The sequence below is a fragment of the Danio aesculapii genome, chromosome 17 (genome assembly GCF_903798145.1).
Source record: "Danio aesculapii chromosome 17, fDanAes4.1, whole genome shotgun sequence".
Taxonomy (NCBI): domain Eukaryota; kingdom Metazoa; phylum Chordata; class Actinopteri; order Cypriniformes; family Danionidae; genus Danio; species Danio aesculapii.
Window position 1 is genome coordinate 9956253 of NC_079451.1, and position 24950 is coordinate 9981202.

General features: G+C 38.8%; 1 protein-coding gene across 3 annotated transcripts in view; it reads right to left on the reverse strand.

The window, feature by feature from the left end:
• The window catches only part of si:ch211-202f3.3 (calpain-1 catalytic subunit), a 28859-nt gene extending 6407 nt beyond the window's left edge, over positions 1-22452 (reverse strand). For 2 of the 3 annotated variants that reach the window (XM_056476851.1, XM_056476853.1), the window contains exons 1-13: positions 22348-22452; positions 21514-21774; positions 20963-21035; positions 17677-17795; positions 17443-17576; positions 17105-17279; positions 16200-16265; positions 12149-12234; positions 11637-11708; positions 11395-11555; positions 8138-8298; positions 8034-8045; positions 4507-4709 (exon numbers count right to left, since the gene is read on the reverse strand). In XM_056476851.1, coding sequence (XP_056332826.1) covers positions 4507-4709; positions 8034-8045; positions 8138-8298; positions 11395-11555; positions 11637-11708; positions 12149-12234; positions 16200-16265; positions 17105-17279; positions 17443-17576; positions 17677-17795; positions 20963-21035; positions 21514-21762 — 1511 coding nt within the window. In that variant the 5' untranslated portion in view covers positions 21763-21774; positions 22348-22452. The remainder of the gene's footprint in view (positions 1-4506; positions 4710-8033; positions 8046-8137; positions 8299-11394; positions 11556-11636; positions 11709-12148; positions 12235-16199; positions 16266-17104; positions 17280-17442; positions 17577-17676; positions 17796-20962; positions 21036-21513; positions 21775-22347) is intronic. The other variant, XM_056476852.1, reaches the window with a different exon arrangement.
• Positions 22453-24950: the final 2498 nt, after the last annotated feature.

Sequence of the window (24950 nt, forward strand, 5' to 3'; positions counted from 1 at the left end):
TTCCCTTTAACAGTCAGTTGTGGCGCATTTGCCATTTACAGGGTGGAGTTTGTAAGTGTAAAAGAGAGAGAATTTGATTTTATTGCCATTTCAGCTTTTCTGGCTATGTCATGGCAAAAAAAAAAAACAGATCAAGTTTACCACATTTTATAAATAGCACTTTTGTATAATTATAGAAATATTCTAACAATTAAAAGTCATTAACTGCAATAAATAATACAAGGTAAAATACATAAATGATGATAATAATAATGATAATATATAAGATAAAAATCTAAAACAGATTTTTAAAAATTTACTTTTGATAAAAAATTGTACAATTTTAGAAGGATTCACATTTAAAAATATTTCATTTAAAGTCTCTCCAGATAACAATTAATAACAGGGCGTTCCCCAAGTATATGTTTACCAGTTTGGTTTCTGTTGCAATGTTGACATTTTGGGGGTTCTTGTCCTTTGAGTAAATGTTCATGTGTGAGTCATGTCCTGAGCTAAAACATTAATTGGATTTTTCTTATTATTTCTGGCTGCTCTTCAAAACGTTTATTTTGTGAGCACTGATCCCATTCTGTTTGCCATTTGTTAAGAATGTTGCCTTTTAATAGTGGCTTTAAATTCGAAGTTGGGATTTTGCACTCCTTTAGCTTTCCTGCTAGGGCGGTTTTGACAGCTTTGTTTGCTTTTTCATTTCCAAATAGTCCAGCATGTCCTGGGATCTAGCAGAATACTGTTATAAAATTTTCTCTGTGGTTCATTTTGTAAGTGAAAAAACTGAATGCTTCACTAGCGAGAAAACAGTTAAACAGACCATCTGCTGCACGAGGATAAAGAACGCTCCGGTTACTAAAGTAACCCTCATTTCCCAAGGGGTGAACGGAAATGCTATGTGGAAACTTCCACTATAGGGGATTTCATCAGAATCCAATCATCTGAAAGAGTATATAAACGGGCCAAGGAAATGCCAATGAGTTGGCAGCGTCAGCCTGCACATCTGGCGCTACTTACAATCAATCTTGTAATAGAAGCAATGCGCGTGCCAAGCTAAGGCATCCTTTTCTAGCTGAAGAGCCTTTCACTCCCAACAGCAAAGGGACAATCATTGTGGCGAAGGAACATAGCATTTGCGTTCCCCCCCTCTGGGAACAAGGGTTACCTTAGTAACCGGAGCATTCCCCTTCAGGTGGGAAACTTTAATGCTATTTGGAAACTTCCTCTATGGGGAAATCTATGAAAAACGCCACGATGATTGAACCTTACCTTGCCCCTGATGAGAGGTTAACTTATCCTACTTATAAGAAGTTCAACAGATTAGTGTTTTTCGGGGGTCGTAAAATGCATCTAGATAATTCTAGGAATTTAATGCAACAGTACATTGGGAAACCGTGCAGTCCCGATATGGAGGACGCTGCAGAGGCTACCTACTGCCCAAGTGGGGAGACCTGGTGGCGAGAAGCCATGAACTAGCCATGAGAAGGGGGAGTACTCATATGGGAAGACACAAGCCCGCCTAGCAGGGGGGACTACACCGTGGCTGAGTGAGCATATGGGATCGCCAGTGGGGATCACACATAGCAGGCACCTATACCTAGAACATGGGCTGACCAGCGGGCATGCCAACAACGTAACTGGGCAACACCTGACTCCTGTTACAACACCTTAACCAAATTTTCTCCACCAAGGTTTCTTAACACCTTGAGGAAACCGGCTCCACTCGCAAATTATAAAATGTTGCAAATGTGTTAGGTGTCGCCCAGCCAGCAGCTCTACAGATGTCTGTTAGAGAGGCGGCGCGTGCATGCACCCAAGAGGATGCGATGCTCTGAGTGGACTGCGCTCTAACTCCTGGGGGACATGGCTCGCCCTGGCTCTGGAAAGCGAGGAAGATGGCATCCACTATCCAGTGGGCCAACCTCTGATTCGATACGCCACTACCCCTCTGCCAACCACCATAACAGACAAAGAGCTGCTCAGAGGATCTAAAGCTCCGAGTGTGTCCACATAAACTTTCATAGCGTGAACAGTCCTGAAACGGTGTGGTAGGAACCTTAAGCACATATCCAGGCAGGATTCTCAGGACAACATGAGAGAAGGCCGGCCCGAAGTCTAGGCACGAGTCACTGACCGAAAATGCCTCCAGCTTTCCAACCCTCTTAATCGATGCCAACGTGACCAGCAGAGCTGTCTTCGAGGACAGAAATCTCAAGGAGATTCTCTCAAAGGGATCTGTCAGGAAGGGGCCATCGCGAGGAGGGAGAGTTCCCTAGAGTTCCCTAGGTGCAACTAGCAAGACCTGCTCCTCATTCTCCCTTACCCGAAGCCCACCCATATCAGCTGGACAGACTCGGGATGGAGTCTCCATTCTCCTGGATGTAGAGGCTACCATGAGAGCGCATCGGCTGCATGGTTGAACTCGCCTGAAATATGAACGGCGCGCAACAATTTCACCCATGTGTGACTCCAGAGGAGCAGACGGCGAGCGAGCTGAGACATGCGGCGAGAGTATATACCCCCCATTCGGTTGATATGCGTCACCGTCGCCGTCAATCCTGACCAGCACGTGTTGTCCCTCTAGCACCGGTAAAAGTCAGCGCAAGAGCAAGAAACACTGCCAAAAGCTTCAGGCAATTGATATGCCAATGCAGCTGGGTTGCTTTCCACAGGCCCGCGGCTGCATGCACGCAACATATGGCCCCCCCAGCCCATGCTGGAAGCATCTGTTAAAACAACAATATGTCTAGACGCCTGTCTTAGAGGCACTCTGGCCTGTACGAACGCGGGGTCGCTCCAAGCTCGCAGTTCAGCATCAACTCGAGAAAAAAGATGCTCTGAGCGGGGGCAAGTTTGCTCCTTTCTTGGTTGACCTGAAACCCCAATAGGTCGAGGTGCTGGAGCACCGGGTCCTTGTGCATAATCAAATGCTCCCGTGAATGGGCTAAAATCAGCCAATCGTCAAGATAATTGAGTATGCGGATGCCCACGAGCTGAAAGGGCGCTAGGGCACCCTCCGCAAGCTTGGTGAAAACCTGCGGAAACATATAGAGAGATCGAAGGGGAGGACTTTGTACTGCCAGGGTCTGCCTTCAAACCGCAGGTATTGCTGCAAACCAATCCTGAGGACGAACGCACAGGAGGATGCGCTTCTGCGTAAGAATTATAAATGGCAGCTTGTGAAGACAGCGGGTCAAAACATGCAGATCTAGGATTGGCCGTAGTCCCCCGTTCTTTTTGGGTATGATGAAGTACGGGCTGTAAAACCCGCTTTCCATCTAGGCTGGAGGGACCGACTCGAATGCATCCTTCGCCAGGAGGACAGTAATCTCCTCTCGCAAGACAGGGGCAGACACAGCGCTGACCCTGGTAAAATACACACCCGTGAACTTGGGGTGCTGTTGCACGAATTGAATCACTTAGCTGAGTCTGATCGTGTGAATGAGCCACCACAATGGGCTGGCCCGCACTAACCAGGCAGGCAGAGCCCTCACTAATGGCTTCATCCGTACGATCGCTGACGCACCAGTGGTGGGGCAGCGCGGAGTGGCAGCGCTGATCCGGGGAGCGCTGAAGAAGTGAGACCGTACTCCCACACTTCGCGAGCCACTGCGAAGTGCACCGATCCTGCGAGCTGGAAGGCATAACGTCCCAGACTGGCAGTGTTTGGGCTGTTACATCTGGGGAAGGGGAAAAGTGCTCTTTCATTGAAATTTTGGTGGCACTGAAAAATGCCGTTAGTTGTGGCGCGAGTTAAGAAAGTGGACTTTGTCAACATCACGCATATCTGCCAGGTTTAGCCGGAGGTGGCGCTCCTGCACCACTAATGTGGCCATCATCCATCCTTTCATGCGGCGCTCATGAAACAGGCCTGGGTCGGACCCACCCGCTGACCCAGAAAATCCCCCATAGTGGAAGTTTCCACATACCATTGAAGTTCCCCTCCCGAAGGGGAATGAGCCTCCTCCATTCGGCATCTTTACTTTCTCTTTCGCTTCACTTTTACTCTTTACTCCCTTACTTTCGTGGATAAGGAAACAGTGTTGTATGCATTCCACTGAAGAAATCCATTAGCCTACATAATTAATTTCATTTGTTAAGTACAGATTTGTTTCAAAACTATTTCTAAATTCAGTTATAATTTCCAGCAAATTAATTATTGAACAATAATAACCAAGTGTGGTCAAAAAACTGAGTTATATTCAAACACACGTCCTATTCTTATGTCCCATATAGTGATGCATACGTCTCCGAAACCTGACAGCTGGACAAATCTAAACTTGTTTTTATTAAAAGAAATGTAAATATGCATATAATAAATAATGCTGTTACTAATAACAACATTATACAAATGCAAACTGTCATGAAAAAACTGGTCCAGCCGGCACATGAACCAGCGACATTCTTGCTGTGAGGCAATAGTGTTAACCACTGAGCCACTGTGCTGCCCAATATTATAATATATAACACATAATTTATAATAAACATAAATGCCAAATGTTTTAATGGTGAACCTACTGTATCTGAATGTCATTCTTGCAGAGGATGGACAGGATGAAATCTGCGTTCTTATTAGGCAAGTAAGTGGACGGGACAATGAGATACTCTCCTGGCTCCAGCCTGAAGAACTTCATCACCTGTCTTGCATCCTGAAAGTCCCCGCTTGTTACCACAGGCTTTCTACTGAAAAAGCTTGATCTTAACTTTCCCTCAGATTTCATCTAAGTGAGATTAAACAAAAACTTTGTTAAAATGCAAATGTAAAATCAATTAGTTCCAAAACAGACAACAGACCACTGACGTATTAGAAAAAAAAAAAAAAAAAAAAAAAAAAAATCACACTTTAAAATAAGATTTCATTAGTCAATGTATTTGTTAAATGAACTAATTATGAACATGTACAGCATTCATTAATCATAGTTCAACATTTACTAATGCATCATTGAAATCCAAATTCTTGTGGAGTCTACAGTGCATCCGGAAAGTATTCAGAACGCTTCACTTTTTCAACATTTTTTTATGTTACAGCCTTATTCCAAAATGGATTGAATTCATTCATTTCCTTAAAATTTTACACACAATACCCCATAATGACAATGTGAATGTGACAATGTGATTTTTTTGAAATTGTTGCAAACTTATTAAAAATAAAAAACCTGAAAAATCACTTGTACATAAGTATTCACGGCTTTTGCTCAATACTTTGTTGATGCACCTTTGGCAGCAATTGCAGACTCAAGTCATTTTGAATATGATGCCACAATCTTGGCACACCTGTCTTTGGGAATTTTTGCCCATTCCTCTTTACAATACCTCTCAAGCTCTATCAGGTTGTATGGGAAGTGACAGTGTACAGCCATTTTCAGATCTTTCCAGAGATGTTTAATAGGATTTAGGTCTGGGATCTGGCTGGGTCAGTCAAGGACATTCAATGATTTTGGCGGTATGCTTTGGGTCATTGGGTCACTCCAAAGAGTTCAATTTTAGTCTCATCAGATCAGAGAATTTTGTTTCTTATGGTCTGATAGTCCTTCACATGCCTTTTGGCAAATTCCAGGTGGGGAGTGGCTTCAGTCTGGCCTGATTGGTGGATTTCTGCACAGATGGTTGTCCTTCTGTAAGGTTCTCCTCTCTAAACAGAAGAATGCTGGAGCCCACACAGAGTGACCATCGGGTTATTGATCTCCTTCCTGACTAAGGCCCTTCTCCCCGATCACTCAGCTTAGATGACCGGCCAGGTCTATAGGAAGAGTCCTGGTGGTTCCAAACATCTTCCACTTACGGATGATGGAGGCCACTGTGCTCATTGGAACTTTCAGAGCAGCAGAAATTTTTCTGTAACCTTCCCCAGCCTTGTACCTCGACACAATCCTGTCTCGGCGGTCTGCAGACAATTGCTCTGGCTTCATGCTTGGTTTGTGCTTTGACATGCACTGTCAACCCTGGGACCTTATATAGACAGGTGTATGCCTTTTCAAAATCATGTCCAATCAACTGAATTTACCACAGGTGAACTCCAATTAAGCTGCTGAAACATCTCAGGAATGATTAGTAGAAACAGAATGTACCTGAGCTCAACTTAGAGCTTCACAGCAAAGGCTGTGAATACTTCTGTGCATGTGATTTTTCAGCTTTTTTATTTTTAATAAATTTGCAACAATTTCAAAAAATCTTTTTTTCAGATCGTCATTATGGGCTATTGTGTGCAGAGTTTTCCGGCTGCACTGTTTACATAGTTTTTTCTTTTAAATTGCAAATATTTGGAGTTGGTTTTTCTTCTTTTGCACTGCTTGATTTTTTTATTTGCAGTTCTTTATTTTTGTTAGCAAATTAAAATTTTATTTCTCATAAATTAATTTTGAAATTAATTTACATTAATTTATTTTTTTTTTCACTCAATCCTTTTTTGTTTGCAGAACTTTTTTTATTTTGCAAGTATATATGGCCCTAGATTGACTCCATAGAATTCATGCTAGTTAACATTAGTTATTGGACTGTCAGTTAACAAACTAACAATGAACAACTGTATTTTCATTAGCTATTTTCTACTAGCATAAACAAATACTCTTATAAATGCATTGTTCATTGTTGTTAGTGAACACATTAACTAACATTAACCAATTCAACCTTATTGTAAGGTGTGAACAAAATAATCCACACCTAAGAAAGCATAGTGGCCATTACACTTCAGGTGTGCATTATTTTCTAATAATTCAATAAACCTGAAAAGAATATTCTGCGTATACAGTACCATGGATACCACACCTAAAGCATTGTTCATGAAGTTGTATTTCACTGCTCCTGTGTGTAGTACGAGTTGCTTATGGATCTCTGCCAAGCCTTTTGTTTGTTTTTGATTGATTTTTGACATTAGTTTGACATTCATTAATGACAGTGATATGAAACTAATGCTGTCAAGACCTGCCTGGGACTACTTCAGCTGTATGTTTACCTAAAAACAACTGCACTCCTTAAAATGTGCATTAGCCAATCAGGATCAAGCATTCAGCAACGTCATAGTATAAACCAAAATAATGTGATTTTATAATAACTGCTTTCAAGGGGTGGTCCACTATGATATCATATTTTAAACTTTAGTTGATGTGTAATGTAGCTGTATGATCATAAACAACATCTCTGGATGTAATACACTTAAAGCTCAATATAGGAGGAGACATTGGCATCTCTTAATAATTAGCCTCATTATTTATTCATTTATATGATTTATATATGATATTAGAATCTGTGTTAGCTTTTGTAACTGTTTTTATGTTAATTTAGAATAGAATATGTAATGTTCTCAAAAATATTTGCAAATGAAACATTGGCACTGTACGTGCCAATTACATATATTTAAATTAAAACGGAAAGTGAGTGCATGTTTTTGTCAACTAATATTGGATTTTTTTTTAATGCGTGTGTGTAAAACAAAATAATTTGCACAAAGAAATTTTGGGATTCTTCTCTAAAGAAGTTGTTACCACCCCGTTTAGAGCATCATTATGGGCGTTTTATGTTATAACTAATGTGGTTCAAACGATGGATCTGCGACAGAGAAACTGGGTTTTGGGAAACACTCGTCACTACATCGTTCTTTTCCCAAACGATGCATCATACGATGATAGATCAGCCACGAGTTACGCCATTGTTTGGGAAACACACTCCTGACTGACTGTTTACACAGTGCAAAAGCTTGTGCTTGTAGGGGCGTGATGTGTAGCCGATACGCGAATTACAGGGCTTTATGTTAGCTGACCAATCAGAGCCTCTTGAGGGCAGGCTTTTCAGAGGAACTAGGAAATATGACAGTCGTTTTCATGTTAGCAGAATAGCTGTATATAATCAAAGTAATATATATGAAAAAATAACTTGATTTTCTACAAATGAAGCATGAACACACATTGCTTTGCATCAAACATAACCAAGCCTAAAAATACACTCTGGATCACCCCTTTAATACATTGTGAAATTCTTATTAATTCACTTTAAACACACTTTTTTTTCTTATGTTATAAATACAATAATAAGAGTTTATTTGAACTCACCTCTGGTGGAACCTGAAAAGGTTGAAAAATAAAAACCAAGGTTACACCAAAAGCACAAACGCTGTTCGATATTTTATTGCTTTTGTGCTTTTGTTAAAACTGACCGCAAACACGCAGAAGCCGATGCCGTGGTGTTCAGCCAGACGTCTGTTCCTCTTGTCAGGTTTCTGTATGAGGGACACCAGAACATTGTTTTGGCTCTGCTCACACGTCTTGTCCATCTCATTAATACTCAGCCAGAACTGGGGGTTGGTGCAGAAGGTGTCTGCAATTACAGAAAAGAGCTGTCAGAAGCAGAATTACATTGATGACTATTAATTAGAACCTGTTTGTAATTTTCTCACTCTATAGGAGATTTTTTTAATGATCCTTGATTATTCAAAAAGTGTAAAATCAACCATTACAGGCACTTTGAAAACATTTAAACAGGCAAAACCAAGCAGAAGCTTGTGGCTCCTGATGATGCATTGAGGTCCTGGTGAACCATTTACTGAGGGTGTGTATTACACAGTGCTTGACAAACTTTTTTTGATCACCAGCCACTGTGGCTAGTAGTTTTCTAACATTACTAGCCACTCACCATTTTCACTTGCCACAATTTTGTTGTTAGGAAAATATATTTTATATGCATAAATTTGACTGGCATGCTATAATTACTTGATTTAAAGTAGGTGTTATGTCCACATGCCTTTATAATTATTATTATTATTTTTTTTTTCCATTTCACATGACTTTTTAGGGCTAAACACTAAGGACTTAGTGACACTAAAGCCACACCAAACGAATAATTTCCTTGCCACAAATAAAAAAAAAAAATGTGTAAAAACAAACTAAATAGCTAAGTATACATGCACTTTTTATTCAACGAAAATGTTCTTAAAAAACAATTGACGTTTAAAAAAAATCTAAAACTATAAACAATGGTTTGTCCAGACTAAAGGTCCCAGATCATCGGGTAACTATAGATAAAATGGACAGGTAACCTCCCATTAAAACAATGTTGTTGTTAAGGATGATTATTAAACAATATTAACAAAAATAACTAAGCAAAAGAAAGCATGAGAAAAGCACTCTGTGTGTGATAGTGAACGGATGATCACGGGCACATGGTTAACATTAGACCCATTAATAATCTGTTCAAAGAATGGTAAAAGCGAAAGCGGCAACAGCGGCTGCATAAAAAATATCTGGAGATCTCTTGAAAGCAGCAGGACTGTGAGTGCAAGAGCACCGCTTTCCCACCCCCCCCCCATCTTTTTCAAAGAGAAATGATGGCACTAGTTGTTTCCAGGCATGCACGGTTGTTTTGCGCAAGGTAACAGGAGCTTTTAACCACTCGCACATTTCACAGCAGATGTGCTTTGCTCACAACGTCAGTGAGTGAGGATCGCCTGTGTCTCACTGTGCGCCTGATCATCCTCTCATTCGGTATTTACCTGCTTTCTTTTGCTTGCCCGAACACATATCAATCGTGCTGCTTCTCGATTCTAAGATCACTTTTGCATTCACAAACAATCTTAAACTAAAATCTTTAAGGATGAGGCAGCTCTGGCAATTTAAAAATTATTTTCAACCACCCAAAGTAGCTAGTGGGAGCAGCTGTCTAACCCACCACAGCTGAAATCTACCCGCATTTGGCAGGCTGGCGGGTGTTCAGGTCAAGCCCTGGTATTACAGGTAATAATCTTGTAAATATTGATTAATTTCTCCTTCAGACACTGTTTTGCTTCATTAGACCTCAATGTATCATAATTGGCAACTTAATTTTGTTTTGCCTGCATGTGCTGTATTAATGTGCTGATAGCCAAAGGAAAGAAAATTACCTTTATCTTGCAAGTCATAAAGTGAGAAGGTCTTTTTTTTTTTTTTTGCAGAATTAACCCTTTAAAATTTATAAAAGGCCAGCCCAGGCTCGAGTGACCTCAGACTACAACTACTACTACAATTTTTGACGTAAAATTAATTGCTCTGGGTACATTTGTTGCATGTTTTAGATGGCCAATCCATTAGAGCGTGCTGTTTACTTTTTTCTTATACAAGTCCACGAGAACGAGGCTTGTTGTACAGATCCCCATACAAACCACTGACTGAAACCTGACCAATAGTGTATTCAAAACCAAATGTAAGAGAAAATTGCACTGTAATCACATAGTTTTACCTTGACTTTACATTGTTTAAATCTCTTTTGTGGATCTGTGCTTCACCAAACTCAAACCAGAACAAAGTAAGCTACAGTACAGAGCAAACTGACCATTCCAGAAAAGTTGTCCATATATAGATTGATAGGTAAGACAATACCATCAACCCTTCCATTTTTTTCCTGGGATTCTCCCGTAATTTACAGTTCTCCCGTAATTTACTTGGTGGGTTTTCTTTTAGTTCTATCCTGCTATCAGCCCGTAAAAGTATTTTCCCGTACTTTTCCCATATTTTTAATCTATATATGAAGGATAGCATTAAACATTATTTGCAAACCATACCGCAATACCACCAGGGGACAGCCCTTGCTCTTAAATGTGAATCTGTTCTGTGCTTTCATTTTATTTAGACATAAAAACACTAAAATATATATGAAAACAGCGGTATTGCCTTCCTTTCCATTACAGGCGCTGTTGCCACTATGCAATCCTAAAAACAGTCAGTTTATGTAGCGATGCGTGACTGTCAGATGTCAGATAGTGATCAATTGAGACCGTTTCCCAAACGGATCCTGTATACGCAATTTGAAGCGGAGCGAAAGTGAAAACTCTGGGTTTTGGGTGCATGTTTGAACAGACATATACACATAATAATATTAATAATAAAACATCTAAACATGTCGATCTTGGTGGGTTTTCTTTTAAACACAACAAATTTTGTCCTAAATAAACAAAGTTTTTAAAGTCAAACCTCTGTTGAAAAATCTAAATGAGAGATTCATTCGCTGCTCTTTAACCAGAATGTTTAAATTATACAGTGAAGAAAAGGTTAATAAGATTTTGTCATATTGGAATGATTTTGAGATATTGAACTTCAAAGTTTTTGTATTCCATATAGCAAACAGTATGTGTGTAATGTTTGTTTTTTTTTTAAATAAAAAGTTTTAAAATTTAAACAACTCATTAAAAAATAATATAAAAAAATGAATGTTGACAGGTATGGGGAAGACAAACATATTTGATTACAAATCGTAGACATAATTTTATATTGTGGTATTTATTTGGTGTAGAACTGCACAAAAATGTCACAAATATCATTAGTGTGAAAAGGAACTAAAGTTGTTTGCATAATACTGCCCTCTAGTGTTCATTTAACCTAGAAACTGCAGTCAGATGTATGTTTAAGTACGTTTCTCCAATGAGGTCTGTGTTGCAAAAAGCACCTGGGTGGTTCATGCAGCCTCCAGCTGTGCTTCCAGTAACCCAGCTGCCATTGTGGGACTTGGAGGTCCACTTGCATGCAGACTTTCCTTCCAGAAAATCAGGACAGGTACAACAGATGTCCATGTTGTCAAATGTTCCAAGGAAATCTTTCATTGACATCCTGTAATCAAATAAACAAACAAATCCTGAAGTTTTTTGTGTGTTTTACAGCAAATATTAGCAAGTTACAGTTAATGCTCACCAGAACTCTCCATTATCAGATACGAGAAGCTGTTTGCGGTTCTCATCGTCGACTGTGTTCCATAAAGGTGAACTGGAGGAATGATGTAAATAAAATTACTAGAATAAAGCACAAGTTTGATTGTGCAATAATTTTAATGAAATACGTTTTTGTTTGTTAGGGACTGTTTGTCCCATTTATTTACTTTTAGCAAGACTAAACTTGGCAACCGTTGGTAAGCTGTTATTAATTTTAAGATATCGTTCACACATAAATGAAACATCATTTAGGAACATAGTAGGAACAAAACATATTACTTCAGTTTATCTTCATTTGTATTCAATAGAAAAAAAGAAACTCAAACAGGTTTAATCAAATGGAGATTGAGTAAATGACAGAATTTTCATTTTTGGGTAAACTATACATTTATGATGCTACTTTTGCATGATGTAAAGAATTTCCAAATCAAACTAAAAAGATATGTAGATAATATACACTAATATACAGTAATATAGATAAGTGAAAAGAGTTACTTGTCACTCCAGTCTCCTTTCCACTCACTGTCTCCCCATGGGTTGAACAATCTCACTAGCTGAACAGGATTTCTACCACTCATGACCTGTTTAGCATGATATTAAACACACTGTAAAAAAAATTAGCTGGATTCCACATCATTTCTTTATGTTGTCCCAACACAGATCAATTAAGTGGACTTAATCGTTTTTACAAATTTAAGTGGCTTGAACATAAATCAATTATGTTTTCCCCCAAAAAACTTTAATTAAAATGCCCTTATATTTATTGTTGTGATTGTTTATGTAAAGCACTTTGAATTACCATTGTGTATAAAATGTGCTATAGTATGAATAAACTTGCCTTGCAGTGTCATGGACTAGATAAAATGATTGAGGTAAAGTTTGTTTTGTTTTCGCACATTTGTTCAGTGACATCTCCATACGATGTTTACTATGGTATTTTGAATATTCGGACTGAAATCACCTGTAAGCGTGACTTCAAAACAACATTAATAATAAAAATAATAATAATGTTTATTTGTATAGCACTTTTCCTACATACATGCAACTCAAAGCGCTTCACAAACAAGCATTGTAAAATAAACCAAAAAAAAAGTATAAACAAATAAAGCAAAATAAACAACAAATATATACTCAGATAAAAGCATAAATGTACACCCGTATATGCATACATCTACTCAATCACACACACAATAGTCCTTACATACTTGCACACACCATACATGCATATATACATAAACCTACACAATATACATATATATACATAAAATGCATACACTTCACAAACTATTATATTCATACTCAATTTTAAAAAGGTGCATCTTAACACGCTTTTTAAAAACATGAATGCTAGGGGATTCAACCGAGCATGACAGAACGCGCTTACAGATCAGTCGCTCTCTGAGTCAGAGACCTAAACACGACCTCTTTGCTTACTGCATACCAAGCGGAGCTGCAAGACGAGGTGTCTGCCACTCCAGGCCAGGCACAGTGGGACGAGATCTGTATTATCACAGATCTCTCTTTTCGTCTCAGAGGTGTGCGGTCAAGGCTGTTGGCAAAGCTATGGCCACAATGGTGATTCAGGAGAGGGGGCGCTGGCTTAATTTGGCTAACCTCTCTGACTCTGAGAAGGAAACCATCCTGGATGCACCGGTCGTCCCAGAGGGCATTTTTTGAAGTGGCTCTAGTACGGATGTGGCTTACATAAATCGACAAGGGGGTCTCAGATCACTCCGCTTGCACATGTTGGCATGCAAACTGATTTAGTGGAGCAATGCCAATCTTTCTTCACTGAGAGCAACGCATATACAGGGCATCATGAATCAGGGAGTGGATCTACTGTTCAGAGGAATTCCCCTTTGCAGGGAATGGAAATTAAACACGGAAGTGGTCGATCAAATTTGGGGCTTGTACAGCAAAGCGAAGATGGACCTGTTCGCATCTCAGGACAATGCCCAGTGCTCACTGTTTTTCTCCCTGAAACATCAGAGGGCACCTCTGGGGATAGATGCGCTGGCGCACAAATGGTCCCGCGCTCTCCTTTATGCGTTCCCTCCGATTGCATTAATATCCCCAACCCTTTGCAGGGTGAGGGAGAAGGGACTAAAGATGATATTAATAGCTCTGAGATGGATGGCAGAGATCATACATATGCTATACAGGGAGCCATGGGCCCTTCCGCTCCCCAGGGACCTGCTGTCACAGTCAAGAGGGGAGATTTTTCATCCTCACCCAGAGCGACTGGCACTGTGGGCTTGGCCAGTGAGTGGTTCAATCTGAATTCAACTGGTTTATCTGACAGTGTTATCAGAACAATACAAAATGCAAGAGCTGTGTCTACTAGGTCTCTTTACGAGTGTAAATGGGGAGTGTTTGCACGCTGGTGCGCAGTCAAACATGAAATCCCTTTTCAGTGTTCTGTAGCCGCTATCTTATTATTTCTGCAAGATCTGATAGATCAGGGAAAGGCTTTTTCTACCCTTAAGGTATTCCTGGCTGCTATATTAGCCTGTCACATAAGTTTTAATAATAAAACTGTGGGACAGCACCCGTTAGTATGCTGCTTTATGAAGAGCGTGCGCCGCACATTACCAGTTTCTAAACCTATCACTCCTTCATGGGCTCTGGTATTAGTGCTTGATGCTCTTTCTACGTCGCAATTTGAACCACTTGACAAAGCTGATTTTAAGATATTGTCGTTTAAGACAACACTTCTGTTAGCTTTGGCCTCGGCGAAATGAGTGAGATTCACGCATTTTCTGTGCATTCAGCATGTATGCAATTCATGTCTGGAAATGCTGGAGTAATCTTGAAACCAAATCTGCATTTGTGCCCAAAATAGTAAACTCTATTACTCCGCTCAAGCCTAGGGCATTCTATCCACCACCATTTGCTTGTTACACTGTCAGAACCAAAGGGTTCAGAGAGAGTGATCAGCTGTTTGTGTCATGGGCGATTGCAAAACAGCGGTCGTCTCACTGGATAGTCAAGGTGATTTTCCTGGCGTATACCAGTAAGGGAGTTATGCCCACTTCCAGTTTACGCGCTCACTCAACAAGGGGGATGTCGACTTTGTGGGCCCTTTTCAAAGGGGTAATGATGCAGGACATCTGTGAAGCAGCGAGCTGGTCCTCGCAGCACACTTTTACAAGGTTCTATAAATTAGATGTTACAGCTCAAACCGTAGCGCATGCGGTTTTGAGTGTAGGATCGTGAATGTTAATTTAGCCCCTTATATTTAATATATTAGTTGGCGGGGAACTTCAAGACAGGCAATCTGGCAATACGGGAGTTAGGATATCCCATAGTGAGACACCGAAACGTATGCTTAAAAGAGAACGTTAGATAACTTGTGTAACCCCGGTTCTCTGATCGCATTTAGTGAGGTGTCTCACCAGATAACCCTCCTTGCTGTGCGAAGCGAGGAAGAGGTGTGCTTGTTTTGAATGTCGTCATGAAGTTACGTCCCCCCTCTTACACTCGGAGGGGGAGCCACTCCCAGGCGCAAACGTCACGTCTGCCAGCCAATTGGGGCTGGTATAATGAAATTATACTTCTGAGGAATACACGGAAGGGGCGTATCACATAGTGGGACATCTCACTTAATGATATCAGAGAACCGGGGTTACGCAAGTAACCTAAAGGTATATGCACAGCTAGTGTTTCTTCCCATACTGATAAACTTCCGGTGAACGGTGAATATGTCTTTTTTCAATTTCATAAGGTTCCTTTTACAGCATCTATGTTGTAATGTAATTAAAATATAATTAGTTGAACAGACTTCAGCGTTCATTTAGTTGTCAAAGTGTAAATTAGATTAAAAGTCTTTTACACGCATGCGCCCATCAGGATCAGTAGGCTTGTGCAAAAACACCATCGAAAATACTGGCTCTTGGTATGCCATTAAATACTAAACTCTTATTATTACTTCTATGGCACCTTTAATGCCTCTACAACTTGCGTCATGATGAAAACAGTCCAAATAGGTGATAGTAAATACAATTTCATATTTCCTGCATGGATATTACAGGCATTGGCCACAAAAGGCAGAATTAAAATATTTTTACCCACCCTGTATTATATTCAATATAAAGCTGCCATTATAATTTAAGAAGAGAATTCTTTGCAAAGGAATTTTGTTTAAAACCACTCTGATACTTTTCTACACAGCCTTCAAAATAATTTCAATTCAATTCAGTTCACCTTTATTTGTATAGCGCCTATACAATGTAGATTGTGTCAAAGCAGCTTCACATAAAAGATCATAGTAAATTGGAACAGTGTAGTTCAGTTTTTACTATTTAAATTGAGTTCAGTTTAGCTCAGTTCAGTGCGGTTTAAAATCACTACTGAGAGTCCAAATTGATGTTTTTTCACTTCTGCCTTATCAAAACCAACTCTAAGAAACATTCAAATCAAGTATAAACACGCATACGGTGGGTGTGTATCAAATTGGCTGCATACCCCCAAGACATTATCTTTGTCCCTTGTGTTTAACTGATATTATTTTTATACATGCTGAAACATGTTTTTTGTGCAATCTTACCTGGTAGACCTTTGTCACAGTGTAAGCGTGGCCCAGAACTATGCCATTTGGTAACCGCTCCTCATTCTGATGAAGTGGAAACATGAACAGCACAATGAAAAGCCTGGCAGTGTGAAATTATTCACATAACTGTTTCTTTTAAATGTGCAGCAATCCTACCTACACCACTATAACAAGTGTCTAGTTCAATCCTTGTGTCAGTTTCAGTGTTTTTATAGTTGTTGTTTTTTTGGGCCGAAAGATACATTGTGTTCAAAAGTAGGGGTCTAGACCGTTTAGATAAAATGTCTAAAACTGAATTTCACTCCCCCCAAAGATCATTCTGTCATTATTTTCTCCTTCTCTTTTTCCAAACCTGTTTGAGTTTGTTTTGTTGAACATATAAGAAGATATATTGGAAAATGTTGGAAACCAGGCTGCAAGGTGGCTTAGTGGTTAGCACTGTCGCCTCACAGCAAGAACTGGCTGGGCCAGTTGGCATATCTGTGTGGAGTTTGCATGTTCTTCTCCAGGTGCTCCGGTTTCCCCCACAGTCCAAAGACATGAGCTTTAGGTGAATTGGATGAACTAAATTGGCCGTAGTGTATGTTTGTGAATTCAAGAGTGTATGGGTGTTTCCCAGTATTGAGGTGCAGCTGGAAGTGCATCCGCTGTGTAAAACATATGCTGGAATAGTTGGTGATTCATTCTACTTTGGCAACCCCTGATAAATAAAGGACTAAGCTGAAGGGAAATGAATGAATGAATGTTAGAAACCAGCCTTTGACTACGTAGCATTTGTTTTTCCTATACTATGGTTGTCAATAAGTACTGAATTCCAACATTTTTCAAAATAGCTTCTTTTGTGTTCAACATAAAAAAGCTCAAATGACCACATCTGTAAGATATAATCTCTTATGGCTTACCCCCGGTGGGCTTTCACAGCCCATAAGGACCTCTGACTGGGAAGCACGGTACATTATCTCCCACAAATCAGTCGGAGCCGATTTCAGATCATAGTGCATATGAACCCCGCCAGTGAAGTCCAGCAGGGCCTCAGACACTCGGCCGGTGTGCATGTCCGCATAGGAGCCACATACCCTGCAACAGTCATTCTAGCTCTAAGTTGTTTCGACGCAGTCAAACAGATATACATTTTTACTCCACATGAATTACAACCATGCTTGTATTAAAAACAACAGCGTTATTGCTTACATATGCTTGAGGTTGTATTTCATATCTTTAATGATATAACAGCACTTACTTGGCATATGCTTTCTCCAGCAAGGCTGGCCAGAACTCATTATATGTTTTAGATTTGACAAAGATCAGCTGGCGATTAATTGTTGGCAGCTTGTCGTCAATCACAACATCGAACCATTTTCCAAAGCGCCAGAACTATAAATTTATAACAGCAGAAGTGTGAGTAAACAGTTATTTCAGGTTCAGAACACAAATAAATAATTTATGAGATGGCACACATAAGAAAGGAACTCACCCTGAAGTGAAATAAACCAGTGTAATTTTGTCTGAGTGACTGTCCATCTGGAACAACCTTTTGTAGTAATTTGTTTTGAAATGTTAAGGCACCAACAGAGGCCAGAAACCAACAGTTTCCTGAGGAACAACAACAATTGACACAGTGAAGTTGATACTTGTTATCTGACCTTTTAAAAAAAATTGTATTCTTTAATATTGAAGGCATTTATTTTTGTTCTTAGCAAATTTGAGCGCTAATATAGCCAAAAGAGGCAGTCATCACTGCACAAAATGCTTTTCTTAATTAGATTTTTGTCTTGTTTCTAGTTTAAATATCTAAAAACTCTTAAATCAAGAAGCGTTTTCTAGACGAGCAAACCATATTGTCTTGTTTTAAGAAATAATGTGTCAAAATGAAGTCAGTTTTTAATTAAAACAAGATAAATAATCTGCCAATGGGGTAAGCCAAATAATCGTATGTCAAAAGGAAAAACTAGATTATTTTGCTCATCCAATTGGCAAATTATTTAGCTTCTTTTCAGGAAAAACACACTTAATTTGAGCATATTATAGCTTAAAACAAGACAATATGTTTTGCTCGTCTAGAGAAATGCTTCTTGATTTGAGAATATTTAGATATTTGGACTAGAAACAAGACAGCAATTCTAAAGTAAGAAAAGATTTTTTTTTTGCTTTTGAGTCCAAACACAAAAGACTCGAACCAGTGGACACACTGAAGTAATTGCCATGCATCTTTTTAAATAACATCTTAAAAATGTGGTAATGCCAGCTTCAGCTCTCCTTCCTTCGTTCTAAACGCTCTCAGAAACTTGTGCTCCAGTGGTGTCTGCCATTGCTAAGCAGCAGGATCATCATAAGTGAGGGAGGACTGGAGGGGATCCAACATGGTGGCTACTGCACGATGCTTACAGTACATTGTTTTGGATCATTATAGGCTCAAATCCCCATTTTACACGGCAAAAAATTCTTTCTTATTTCGATTGTTTTGCATTGTTTCTAGTCTGAATAACAAAATATTCCTAAATCAAGAAGCATTTTCTAGAAAAGCAAAACGTATTGTCTTGTTTTAAGAAATAATATGCCCAATTTAAGTGATTTTTTCCTAAAACAAGCAAAATAATCTGCCAATGGGGTAAGAAAAATAATCTTATTTTAAATTGAAAACATGATTATTTTTCCTATCCAATTGGCAGACTTTTTTGCTTGTTTTAGGAAGAAAATCACTTAAATTGGGCATATTATTTCTTTAAACGACAATATTTTTTACTTGTCTTGAAAATGCTTCGTGATTTAAGAATTTGTAGATATGTAGACTAAAAATAAGATAAAACCACTAGGTAAGAAAATAATTTTTGCAGTGTAGTTTACATTCCTCCCATTACGCCTACTCATATGCCTTCTCCTTGGCCCTAGAAACTCAGTGTGAAGGAGTAGGGAAGAAAATACTACTCTAAGCATTAGGACATCACTACTACACACACACATCATCATCATGCGCAAGTTATTCCAGAAGACACAAGTATAGTAATGTTTATCAGATTTTTCATTCTGAAAGTTATTTTGCGCTGCATTTGGACTTTAGAAAACATTGCTAGTTTTCAGCTTGAAAGCATATGATACTTCATATGAGGCATCCCTGTTATGACTAGTGGATCATGTTGCAAGAAGCACAGTTATGCCAGTGGTTCTCAATTACAGTCCTTTATGGCTGCATTCGAAATCGTACACTTTTATACTATATAGTATGCTAAAAAAAAATATGTTAGCCGAATAGTATGTTTGAATTTAAACAATTTGAAAAATAGTCTGTGAGAAGTACCTGGATGACCTACTTCCTGCAAGATTCTGAAATGCGCGGTTGTAGCTAGATCAGATATGGTTGCGGCTGGATGTTAACGAAAATATTTATATTATTTATAAAATTTCCCATTAATTGTATTTTATTTATGTCTACCCCCACCCCAACCCTAAACCAACCATCACAGTAAGGTAAAAACAGTAGTTGTACTGACTATTATTTAAGATATCTATTAAATTACCCAATAAATTGGATTCTCTAATGTCTACCATTACCCTAACTCTAAACCCAACTGTCACAGTACTGTAAAAATATTCATTATTGTTAGACAGTGTCATAAGAATGCTGCTATATTAATGTGCATTTCGCACTTCCGGCCAGCCGCGTATCCGATTTAGACTTTACCAAAGTGAGCATTTGATGCATGCTATGCTATACCATGATGCCCCGCTGGAGAATTTATGAATGGAAGTGAAGCAATGCAACTAACGCAGGTAGGTCATGTGATGATGACAAAATGGCGGATGAGTTCCATTCATAGGCTGTGTCCGAAATAGTCTACTACTCAGTAGGTAATTCTTTTGAATTTAAACGTACTACTCGACGTAAAAAAAGTATGTTCTATACAGTATGAATGTGACCAGTATGAATGGAATTTGGACGTACTACATCCACAATTTTGTCATCATCACGTGTCCTACCTGCGTCAGTTGCGTCACTTCACTCCCATACTTGAATAGCGAAGCGTGCATTAGATGCACACTTCAGAATCTCGCCGAAAGTACTATGTCATCCGGGTACTTCTCGCCAGTGGCGCCGCTAGGGGAGGGGGGCGAATCGGACGAATCTAAGTGCCCACACATTTTGGGGGCCCCATAGAGACATTATCAAGGGCCCGCTCTTCACTTGTCAGAGGGCCCATGGCGGATGCAGCCATTCTGTATAGAATGTACTTTTCTAACAGTTGAGTAGTACATTCAAATGCAGCACCTAATGAGCACCTAATTCACCTAATTCAAATGAGTAGTAGGCGATTTTGGACGTAGCCTATGTCTTCCTTGCGTAATACACATGATTCTGATCATCAACTCATTACCGGAGAGATCCATGAACTGATCCTTGCCTGTCAAATAAGAGAGACATATAAAATGTGCAGGGTGGGAGGGGGGCCCGAGGAACGGAATTGAGAACCACTGCCTTATGCCAATAAACCAAAAGAAATTCGAGACACTTAAACACACAATAAGGAGGGCTAAGGGGAAGGGATAAAAAGTAGAAATGAATAGATCCCTGAATATAATCTTTAATATTTTGACTGATTGGCCCACTATTGGGGGAAAAAGATCAATACTGACTTTAAATACTGCATTTCTACAAAGTAGCTAAACATTAGTGTGATACAGCTAGATGGCAGGTCAAGTAAACTGCTAATACAGGCTGCATCTTTAAGTGCTTAAACAACAAAATTATGGTAACCCAGACATACCTATAAACCCTTGGGCATAGTCGAACCTGGATACTGTATCTACAACAAATTCAGCAGCTTCTGGATACAATTTCTGAAATCAAACAAGAAAAAACATCAGTATTTGGCATTTGGTCGACTGATGCATTCTGTGTAATTACTATAATTATTGGTCAAATTCTCTTTTCCAGTTTTCCTAATGAGAGCAAGATTTTTATTCATATGTAATCCATCTTTATTAATATAGTTTAAAAGTTTTAATTAGTAAATTGACTAATTAACCAATTGACTTTAAATTAAAAATATATATCTTCGACAAAACTGCATATTTTATTAATTTACATAAGCTTATATTCAGATCACACACACACAAAAAACACTTTAAGGCAGTGTTTCTCAACCATGTTCCTGGAGGACCACCGGCTCTGCCCATTCTCCATGTCTCTCATTAGCAGAGACTGAAAGACCTGTAATGGGTATGACAGATCAAGGAGACATCCAAAACATGCATTGTTGGTAGTCCTCCAGGAACATGGTTGAGAAACACTGCTTTAAGCTATTTAATTACACACCGTTGGTCTAATCCACTCCACTCGGGCCATGACTTCAGGTTTCAGCAGCCCTTCACCAATAGAACGAAGGTCTGGTGGGAAAAACTCATCAACAAATCTCTGCCTTGTCTTGAGACAGTAGTCTTGTAGGAACTTGTAGTCTTGGTCCATGAACTTCAATGGATTTGTGTCAGAGCCCATGCCGCCCTTCATGTTACGATCATTCATGACCTTCAGGCACATGCCATGAGGAACCGCTGGAGGAGGCATTTTTAAATCTGACTATTAAAAAAAGGAAAAGCAATTACATATTACATAGCTTGAAATAGTCACATCATATTCATCCAATCCAGAATCTTCATTTTTAGATCATATACACTGCAAAAAGTGCTTGTTTTTTTGACAAATCTCACTTAATTTTGGCAGATTGTTTCTTAAAACAAGACTATATTTTTTGCTTGTCTTGAAAATGCTTCTTGATTAAAAAATCTTTAGATATTTAGACAGGAATCAAGACAAAAAATCTAAGAAAGGCATGGTTGCAGCCTGACATGTCAATGCATCACACCATCTCACACTTCATTGATCACTATTCTACATACTAAACATGTTTTGCAGCTTTATTTATCAGTACAATTGTTCACATTTTTAAATAACCCTGAACATTAGACTTTTTCTATAGTAACTCTTACAGTTTTGCTTCTCGAAACTCTCATATAAACAACAATAAAAGCATTTTATTGATTTATGTTCAGTGTCACGCTCAACTGGTTATGCTAGTTCTTAGATACAAAACAAATATGCACTATTAGACAAGCAGAACATGTATACTGTATGTAGAAACAAAATACCTACCTTTAAATACAAGATCGGGAAATTTCACCCAAATGAGTTGTCGTCTTCTCTGTCTATGACTGGCTTTTGCACACTTTTGCCCTACTTCAGGCTTTAAAAATGCGGGCAGAAGCCCCGCCCAACACCAAAACACACCTAATGTGTGTATAAACAAAGAAGTGATTGACAGAAGCTCATCCGTGTTAAAAGAGAGAGTGAGTAGAGTGTGTTGTGTGACTTATGTTTACCAGTGCTGAAACTATTGCTTCAAAAACACTGTTAAAACAATAGGCAAGGCAAGTTTTATAGCACATTTCATACACAATGGCAATTCAAAGTATAAGAAAATAAAAACAAATAATAAAAATGGTTAAAAACAGATTAAAATATGTTAAGACAGGTTATAAAAGAAAAAAAAGATATAATAGTGCTATTTGTCAGACAAAGGACAGTGCTCATTCAGTAAAGGCACAGCTAAACAGATGTGTTTTCAGTATTGAATTGAATATGCCTAATGTTGGAGCACATCTGATCATTTCTGGAAGCTGTTTCCAGCAGCGAGGGGCATAGTTGCTGAAGGCCGATTCACCCTGCTTTGAATGAACTCTTGGGATTTCTAGTTTATATGATCCTAAAGATCTGAGTGATCTGTTAGGTTTGGTTTGTGTTAGGTTTGTTATACACAAGTAATAATACTTTAAAATTTATTCTGAATGTTACTGGGAGCCAGTGTAAAGACCTGAGGATAGGCGTGATGTGCTCTGATTTCCTGTTTCTGGTCAGAATCCTGGCTGCAGCATTCTGGATGAGCTGTAATTGTCTGACTGACACAGACCGCAGGTTAAGTGCCCCTGTTGCAGCAGGTTCCGGCAGCAACCTAGCTTTCCCAAGTGGCCTCCCATCCAGCTGCTGACCAGGCGCAGCCCTGCTTAGCTTCAGTGGGCAACCATGTAAGAGTGGCAGAGAGCTAGCTACTAGCTATTACTCTAGAATGAGAGGAAAAGTTAATAATTTTCTGTCTGTCTTAGCACATGATGTAACTACATAAGAGTCAAGCTTTAAATGGGAAAATTATCAAGACATTTTTTGGGAAGATGCTAATGGTCTAATCCAATTCAGTGACTTATGCTAAGCCAAGCTAAAAGTGCTCCCACCAGATCCGGAGGTCAGCTGAATGGATTAAAACAATGGTAAAACTCAACTGTTTAACTACAGGGGACTTGTAAAAAAGCCTTATCCAAAAGAAAGTGGAGTTATTCTTAAACCTTTGACATTACATTAAACAATTTGACAGGAAAAAATTGACAAGTTAAATTCACATTTGTCATATAGGGCCAAATGTTGCTCCATTTCACAGCAGTCAAACTGTTGTCGTTTCTTTCAAGACACACTATAAAATGGATGAAAATTATGTATGTGCTACATCTGTTTATTCTAGCTCTTTTTTTTTTACAGTAGAGTTTATGTAAGGCCTCCAAAAAAGCCTTTGGTGCAGCAGAAACCAGATAATCCTGTCTGGACTTGATTTGAGTTAGCTATCATGTAGAGTTTTAGCATTATTATGATCACGAATTACAGTTTTTATTAGTTGTAATGAATATATACTTATCAATATGATTAATATATGTTTGATATATTTATGATGACAACCATGAAAAAAAAGCATCAGAGCACTTTTAACTTGGCCTGAAGTAACTTGAGTGCGTGATAAGTTAATGCTTGTGACAGGTAGAACTGCTTAGGTATTTAAATCCATGTGTCAGAACTGTGCATGCAAATAAAAACCAGTCAAGTCAGATCAAGTGCTGTCATTGTATAAAAAGATGAGTAGTTTGACAGTGCCAAGCATTAAGAATTTATAATGGCTGTGAAACTGCAAATGTTGTTTTTGGAACGTACTTGTGCTACTCCATTACAAGCTGTTGATACAATGTTGAATGTTACAAAGTTATCAGTCAATAATGGACTAGTTGTTCTAAAGACGTAAGGTAAAGTGTAGGTGCAGGTAAAGTGTATGTGCATTTTACATCCTAGATGGGTCGTAACATGAAATTGGAGACTCGTCCTATGTTTTTACTTTTTTACTGAGACTCCCAAAATGTTCACAGATAAAGCAGAACCATTCAAGCGTTATTCAATTAATCCTTTGCCTGGGGCTTTTACTTTGTGTAGGATGGAAAGAAACTGGTTGTGTAATGACATCAAACGTTCAATTAGATTAATTTACAAATCGCACCCACACATGAATAATTTGATAAGCGCAGTAAAGATGATCTGTTGTTGTTTGCAGATTTCCTTATTACTCGTAATCAGTGGTGTAAAGTAACACATTACAAATACTCAAATTACTGTAATTGTAGTCTTTCTCAGGAATTGTCATTTTACTAAGCAGTTTTTAAAATGTGTACTTTTACTTTCCCTTGAGTACATTTTTAGTGCAGTATTGCTATTTTTACTCCACTACTTTCCTTCAACCTGCAGTCACTACTTTATTATATCTTATCTATCTATGCGGATAAGAAAAATCAGTCCTGTGATTCCTGTCCAATCAAATCACACATAGAAGGTAAATCGCATCATAATGAACTACCTCAAGACATGGGCGATTTATAATTGCAGCAAAC